Raw genomic sequence first — 8,116 nt, 5'->3', positions numbered from 1 at the left:
ATACATTTACAAATATATTCTGAGAAGGGGTCCATAGGCTTCCCTAGACTGCCAAAGGAGTCCATGACACCAGAAAGGTTAAGGAATCCTGATCTAGTCTGCTTGAAGACCTCTCATAAAAGGGAACTACTCACCACTTCCCAAGGCAGACCAGTCCACTTTGAGCTCTAACTTAGGATTTTTCATTTAGGACAGGCCTAAATTTGAGTTCTTTACAACTTTCACCCCATTAGGTTCAAATTTTGACATGCCACCCCCCAATATAAACAATTCTAACCTCTCTTCTGGGATCCCTACAAATACTGGAACATAACAATTATCACATATCCCCCTCCCACCCTACCCTCATTCCCCTAAATCTCTTCTCCAGGCTCAAGCCTCAATCCTCCAACCAGTCTTCAAAAGGCTTGACCTGAGAATCTTCCCTAGACACCGGGCTCTTCTGGGAACACTCCTCCAGCTTGTCAATACCCAATCAGTAAGCTAAACTCGCACTCAGAACTCAATACAATCTCTAATGTGATGTGGTGAATCTTCTCAGGATTCAGAGGGCCTTTTTTAAGGGAATAAAATGTATGCAGGCTGGGGGAGACTTTGAGAAATGTGTCTTAAGATCCAAAGACCTCTTTTCTTTAGTTGTGAGGGAGTAACCCTTGGGCACACAACAGAAGAATGCTCTCAGCCTGGGCAGCAAAAAGATGGACTGCTTGGGCTCGACATTTGGCTGGTAATGCCTGAGCTGCCCTCCTAAGGCTCGGGGTATCTCTGACCATGGAGGAGGCGTTTAGAAAGGAGAAAAAGAGCGGGCAAGATGACCTATACGCATGCGTCATGGATCTCTCCACCCTTCTCGGTCGCCCCACACGGCGCAAGCGCCTAGGAGGTTGGTGCGGAAGGGGGGTTGGGGAGGAACCTCTCCAGCCAAGAGAACGCCCTCCCCCGCAGTGGCCTGTGACTGCGCAGCCGCCTTCCCACCTTCCCCTCTTCTCGACCAATCAGGAGTGGCGCATCCCCGGGAGCTCGGGGCAGGACTCCGTGGGCGGGGCTGGGACGTGAGGGCAGCGTGCTGGCGTCACAGGGGCGGCTATATAAGTGAGTGCCGGCACCGCCCCCCCGCCCCAGTCACTGAGCCGCCGCCGAGGACTCAGCAGCCTCCCCCTCGAGCCCCCTCGCTTCCCGACGCTCCGTCCCCCCCGCCCGCCTTCTCCCGCCACCGCCTTCCGCAGGCCGTTTCCACCGAGGAAAAGGAATCGTATCGTATGTCCGCTATCCAGAACCTCCACTCTTTCGGTGAGCGCTGGGCGGGGCCGTGGGTTGGGGCGGGCGAAGAGGGGAAGGAAGGGTTTCTGGGCCTACTGAAGGCCTAAGCCTCCCAATATTGAGAGGTGAGTAAACGGGTGGGACAAAAAAACTGATTAAGCCGAATTTGAGGCCCGACCTGACGCATTAGGCCTTGTTTTTTAGCGCCGTTTAGAAGCTGTGGGTATGAGGCCAATCCTTGGGCGGACCCCTCCGGAATCGAAGGTGGCGCATTTACTAATGGCTTCTCGCCTGCCTTGGCCACACCCGCCGTCGTGCGTCACGTCTGCTCACGTCACCGGCCGTTGCCGTGGAGGGTGTGGCCTGAGGAGAGGCGGAGTCGGCTTTGAAAGACTGGGTTGCAAGCCCGTGAGCTGCCCGATTGCATCAGAAGGGCGGAGCCCCTCTTTAACTCAGGTTCCTCTAGTTCTCCTGATAGTCTAAAGAGTGCTGGTTAGGGCCTTCAGGCCTGGACTGGGCTTCTCTTTGGGACTATCGCCCAACTTTTGTGTAAATTTTGGCCTCTGGAATTTATTCGAGTTAAAAAAAAAAAAGATTCTCAGGGGTCTACTGAGGAACTACAAAGACCATATATTTGCTCTTTTATTCCTGACATTAAAAAGGTAACAGGTACAAAGCCATTGAGTAATAATTTTGTTTTTTCTCCCAGACCCCTTTGCTGATGCAAGTAAGGGTGATGACCTGCTTCCTGCTGGGACTGAGGATTATATCCATATAAGAATTCAACAGAGAAACGGGAGGAAGACCCTCACTACTGTCCAGGGGATCGCTGATGATTACGATAAAAAGAAACTAGTGAAGGCATTCAAGAAGGTTGGTGGTGTCAAATTTGTTGGAGCTGCTATTGGAGCTATCAGATAAGATTGTAGGAAGAATATGCCCAAAAGGCAGTGTGTCTGTCTTCCCTCTTCTTCCCCTCCCCTCCCCCAGGAATTAATCCACCTAATTGGTCTAACATGAAATTAATTTTGCAGAAATTTGCCTGCAATGGTACTGTAATTGAGCATCCAGAATATGGAGAAGTAATTCAGCTACAGGGTGACCAGCGCAAGAACATATGCCAGTTCCTCGTCGAGGTAAGAATTGCTTTGGGCTTAGTTGTGAGTGTATGTGGAAAGACTAGTAGACTTGTCAGGATTGAATCCCATGTGTTCATAAAAGCATTGTCAGTAAGGATTTTGAATTGAAAAGCATTTTACATTTCCTAAATGGTCCAAAGAGCTTGTGGCTTTATCAGGATTCAAAGGTGTGCCTCTAGTAGAGCCAAGAGTAGATTCTTTAGTTCTGTGTTTCAAATATCAAATTTTTTTAATGGTGATGGTGAGTTTTAATCCCAATTTTTTTCTTTCATTATCATCTAGAACCTGCCACTGTTGATGTAACTAATTAGGCTGGCAGGAACCAAAAAGCCACTCTTAATTGAATTAGGAAGAAATCCTATTATAATTTTAAAACTTAAATGTAAATTAAATTGTGACCTAGGCAATATTTTCATTCTGTTGAAGTTCTTCCTTTCGTGTGCTTTTTTGAGTTCTATATAGTGGCAAACATAAAGACCTTGTAATGAGAAAATTTTGATCCTAAAAATATACTTCTCTCTTTGCAGATTGGACTGGCTAAGGACGACCAGCTGAAGGTTCATGGGTTTTAAGTGCTTGTGGCTCACTGAAGCTTAAGTGAGGATTTCCTTGCAATGAGTAGAAAAATTCCCTTCTGTCCCTTGTCACAAGTTTAAAAACCTCACAGCTTGTATAATGTAACCATTTGGGGTCCGCTGTTTAACTTGGACTAGTGTAACTCATTCATGTAATAAACTGAAAAGAGCCATGCCGTCTAGTCTTGCAGTCCCTCATTTAAAAAGAGGTAAAGCCTGTCAGTGCTCAGCCTGAAACTCAAATAATCTGATGTTTCAGTCAAGTCCAAAGCCCTAGTAGCATCTGAGACCATGTCTGTCCAGAGGCTCCTTGGGTGCTCCCTCTGCAGAGCTCCCTGTCCGTTTAAGAAAACTGACCCTCTGAGCTACCTTTAATGATGCTCAGAAGAGTAAAGCCTCCAATACCCAGTTGTACCATCAAGATAAAGGTAGCCTTTGGTAGCAGAACAGGGATTCCCCTGGTGATTTGCACCACCTGATCCAGGGAAGGGTTTCATTTTGGGGCAATGGCAGGACATTTTCTTTCTTACATCACACCAAGGTCTAGCGTTTGACCAGATTTTTAGTAGTAGTGCCCTGCTTCTGGGGGATGCACAAGTGGAGAGAACACCATACTGTGAGGCCAACTTTACCTGAATTAAACTTTTGACAAGGGAACAAATTTTGAACTAATGTATCGAAACAGTCAGTGTAGTAACTGCGGAGCTTGCCTCTTAATAGCAACAGCTGCCCAATGCCATGTGAAGTTAACAGACTGGTTTGGTTTTGGTTTTTTTTTTATTAGTTTAAATGTTATGTAATGTATTTAAGCTCTTATTTAAATAAAACTGGTTTTCAGAAATGTGACTTTGTATACTCCCTTTTTTGTAGTGGGGTTTCACAAACTAAGATAATAAAAATTGGTATAATCCTTAAATTCTTGATCCCTGGAATGAGCCACAATTCACAATTGTCTTACTGTGAGCTACATTTAGAATTTAGATAGGATTCTTCATTCATCCCAAAGTGGTTTTAGTGCCCAGTGGACTCATCTGATCCTATCCTGTTGGTCAGGTTTCTGAATTGAGCAAGCAGTTGGATAAGATTGTTATATGGTGGGTGTCATCATCCTTAATAGGAGCAGAAAGGCAATACTTGAAAATACCCTGTGACAACTTGGGCAGCTGACTCATTTAAATGAGGCTTGACCACTCCTACTCTGGGAGCCCTTGTTTCTATAATAGTGTAAGTGTTTAGTACAGTATTTTCTAATCTGAAAAATCTTAGCCTCAGGAATTTGAGGTTACTGAGGTAAAAAAAAGTTTTGGGCTTCTGAAGTAGAATATAATAAATTCATAGATACAAGATTGGTTGTATTAGAATTTTACAAAGGTTCCAAAGGGATATTGTAGTGGTTTGTAGAAGGCACTGATTACTTTTGCCAGAAGCATCCCAATACTATAAAACCCTAAATGAACCCACCTCAATATATCATAAGTAGGATTACTTAGTTTTACTTTATGATAGCAAAAGTTTTCAAGTAAAAAATGGAGCAAGGTATATATGAAGATATGAAAGGCCTTTAGTTTGGTAATTATCCTGTCAACAGACTTGGAAAAGGAGGAATATAATAGTTTTAATCGGTGGGAAATGTATCAAATGAGGCATTTTAATGTTTTTTTTAGTACCCTAGCCTTCCAAGTTGAGAAATTTTGAATCCTTATTAGGGAGCACTGCTAGTTATCACTTGTACAACTAGTTAAGACATGAGCCAAAACCATTTCAAAATACTTTATCTTTCAGAACCACTGAGACAAACCATCCTAATTAGAACTGAACCTTGTGTTCAATTTGCTACAAGGTCTGCCAGTAACTGCATTCTCAGTACAAGATTAGGAAGTTGGTATTAGAATTACATCTATTTACTAAATTGAAAGTAAAATAACTCCTACTTTCAGTTTACATTATTTTGTTTTGAAAATTTGTTCTTTGTCTAGTGAGAATTTCTGTAGTTGGCTTGCACAAATAGTAGCCCTTATAAAAGAAGTTATGCTAATGTGTTAGCTGAGGTGCTAATTCTCTTGGTTAGTTTTTTCAAAAACAACTTCTATCTTCAAATCAAATACTGTTTTAATTCTAAGGCGGAAGAGCAGTAAGGGCTAGGCAATGTTAAATGACTTGTCCAGGGTCACACAACTATGAAGTATAAATTCAAACTCAGGATTTACCATCTCCAGGCCTAGCTCTCAATCAACAAAGACACCTAACTGCCCCACCATTGTTAATTTTTTACAGAGATCCCATATGCCCTGCTGTCCCCAAACTAACCTCAAAAAGGAACTTTAAAAGTGGTTTTCTGATGGAAGCTCATAAAACAATGTCCAGTGCTTGGCAATGCACTTTTTATCATATTTTTTAACAGTATTTTTTATTGTGAAAAAGGCATGAAAATTGTTCAGCTACAGTCCAAACCAGGAAGTAGCAAAGAAGCAAGTTTTGATTTCATCATTGGAAAAAAAAACAGCAATTAGAATTATCCAAAAATAGATGGCTTCTAAAGAGTGGGTTGCTGATGGGTATGTTCTAAAGTGCATTCAGGTATGGATTGGAATACCTCTGCACAATTGTTGCAGAAGTGATTACATGTATTTGAATTTGCACTATTTGGAATTAAATATGTAAAATATAGTAATTTCCAGTCGAAGGGAAATATTCACTATAAATTAGAATAATGTGGTCAGTCCTGTAAAAGGGAAAAATTATGGTTGGACTGCATATTTAAGAGATTTTGGTTGCCAGGAGATATCGCTTACATGATTTCCAAATTAAAGACCTAAGTCAGGATGACTTCTATGGTAGTTTATTTACAAATAGGAAGAGTGAAGGTAGGGAAAATGAAAGAGAGAAACTGGCCTGGTCCAGAGGCCGGAACCAGGCAAGGCTTCAGAGGCCCCAACAAAGGGGCACAGAGGTTAATTAAACAAGGCTTCTAGCCATGAGGCCTCCTCTAAGATGAGAGGCCTTCTTTAGGGATGGTGCCTCCAGAAACTCCAAGGAAAAAAGGAAAGGGAGTCAGCCTAACTTACCCACGTGACAATTCAAAGGGAAGCAGTCTGAAGTCTCAACCTGAGCTCCTTTAAGGCCAAGTTCAAAAGGCCAAATTCTCCCTCACAATGAAGTTACCATCATATTTAAAAGATAGTTCTTTTTGTCACTTCCTGTGTCCACCTCCAGTACTATGTGGGCAAATGGCAGCCTCAACCTTGTTTTGGACTGCCCAGGGGGCAGTCACTTGTTTTTGATTTGTCACTTACTAGCACATATGGGTCATAGACCTCCCGCCTCGCCACTTAATTCTAAGTTGGGTGGGGTGACATTCCTAGTGGCTAAAGTCTAAAGAATGAATAAGGGTGAGGTAATTCCATTTTCACAATCCCCCCTGTGTAAGTGTGGAATTCGCGTAAATCAAGGATCACTAAGCACTCATCTTGGAAGGGACTAGAAGCTGACCCCCAATGATCATTGGGTAACTAGTTTCCCCAAGAGTTCACTTTACATAATCATCTTGTACCCACAAAGGTCTTCTAACTACAATAGTTAGAGATAAGGAAGAAAGCGAAAGCAAAACCAATGTTTTGGCTAGGTGCATTGACAAAAAACCAGTTAGGGGGCAGTCCCCTTTTGGCATAAAAATGTACATTCAAAATAACTGTTCAACCCCCTTCAGTTCAAACAATTGTACCCCAAAGTTCATTCTGGATCTTCTTGATGCAGTGTAGGTTCTTCAGGCATCTTTCTGCAAACAGTTCATTCTCTCTAGCAAGCTGCTTTCCTTGAAATTTTTCTTGAACAAAATTTAAATCTTGGATTTTTATAAAAATACAAAATATAAAAATAAAAATTATTTATAAAAAATAAAAATATAAAATGCAAAATATAAAAATAAAAATTATTTATAAATAAAAAATTTTTTAAAATATAAAAAAGAGGGTGTTGACCAACACCCAGATCAGCTAAGGATAAATGGTTGAGTTATAGGGGTATATGAGTCAATTATCAAAAAAAAAATACCAAAAACATAAAAAAGAAAAATGAATACAGAAAGAAAAGATTTTTTTGGAGAAAGAAAAAATTCGAAATCAGAATCAAAACATCAAAATCTATGTATATAAAAATTTCTGAATAAACAAAAATAAATTCATAACATAACATATTCGGGTCCGATTAAGGTAATTTCTATCCCATGAGCCTATAGGACAAAATGCAGTAATATTGCACTTACCTATTAGCAGCCAAGACTACAGGAAGTTGCTATACTATAAGAGAGAAAAGAGGACTGGAATTTTGTGTGCCTGGTCTGATTTACCTTCACCCTCAGGGATAGGGCAAGCCAGGATCTTGGCCAACCTTCAGTACTTGACTGGAAGTGTGGTACAAAGTGTATATGTCAAGAATTGTAACCAAGTCTCACACCAGGTTCAAGTCCTTTAGTATCAGGATAGAAGTTTCATCAATCCTATCTGGATAGGCATGGTCTTTTTTGACCTTGTGCTTCTTGGCACTGTGCAGATTCTCATCCATCCCATTGGGATTGGTTGGTTGTCTTGACCTTGTGCTTCTTTGCACTGTATAGTGGCTCTTTTGTCCCCTTCTCCTGGAATCAGACACAAACATTAATCACAGTCCCATAACTTTTATCAATAAATGACAGGTTACCATAGTCTAAGGCTTTTGGGTATGCATTAATATTATAGCAAATATATATTTATATTAAACTTATATTACTGTAAAATAAAAAATTAATATTGACTATATGTACTTTAAGTACAAGAAATGAGAAAAAAGGGGAGTCAATTATTCTATATAAAAAAATAAAAGGAAAAGCAATAACAAAATTAAATTTCAGGGAAAAAATACAATGTGTTTCCAAAAACAGCATCCATTTGTCTATGAACTATTGTCTCCAATGCATGTGACAGGACACAGTCAATCAGTTTCAATAGAAGATGCCCTCTTTACATGTAAGCAATGAATCCAAGAGTCTTTTTCTCCAATTTTTATATCTGTTGAAGTGGTTAATAATATTTGAAACAGCCCTTCCCAGGAAGGCTGAGTTGCTCCAGTGTGCTGGAAATTCTTTATATACACCTTGTCTCCTGGGTT

The 8,116-nt window shown here is 40.9% G+C and overlaps 1 protein-coding gene across 1 annotated transcript; it reads left to right on the top strand.

The window, feature by feature from the left end:
- The first annotated feature begins 1,129 nt into the window (after positions 1 to 1,129).
- Positions 1,130 to 3,820, top strand: EIF1 (eukaryotic translation initiation factor 1). Its single transcript, XM_044676817.1, has 4 exons — positions 1,130 to 1,290; positions 1,970 to 2,133; positions 2,295 to 2,396; positions 2,927 to 3,820. The coding sequence occupies exons 1-4, from the start codon at positions 1,260 to 1,262 to the stop codon at positions 2,969 to 2,971; spliced, it is 342 nt and encodes a 113-aa protein (XP_044532752.1). The 5' UTR covers positions 1,130 to 1,259; the 3' UTR covers positions 2,972 to 3,820.
- The last annotated feature ends 4,296 nt before the right edge of the window (positions 3,821 to 8,116 follow it).

The sequence above is a fragment of the Gracilinanus agilis genome, chromosome 4 (genome assembly GCF_016433145.1).
Source record: "Gracilinanus agilis isolate LMUSP501 chromosome 4, AgileGrace, whole genome shotgun sequence".
NCBI lineage: Eukaryota > Metazoa > Chordata > Mammalia > Didelphimorphia > Didelphidae > Gracilinanus > Gracilinanus agilis.
This window is presented reverse-complemented; position numbering and strand designations above follow the sequence as displayed.

What these genes read in the sequence shown, in the direction of transcription:
- EIF1 (XM_044676817.1), top strand. Translation starts at nt 1,260, where the DNA reads ATGTCCGCTATCCAGAACCTCCACTCTTTCG. An exon ending in CCAGAACCTCCACTCTTTCG is followed by an intron (nt 1,291 to 1,969) that starts GTGAGCGCTGGG and finishes TTTTTCTCCCAG; the next exon opens with ACCCCTTTGCTGATGCAAGT. An exon ending in TAGTGAAGGCATTCAAGAAG is followed by an intron (nt 2,134 to 2,294) that starts GTTGGTGGTGTC and finishes TTAATTTTGCAG; the next exon opens with AAATTTGCCTGCAATGGTAC.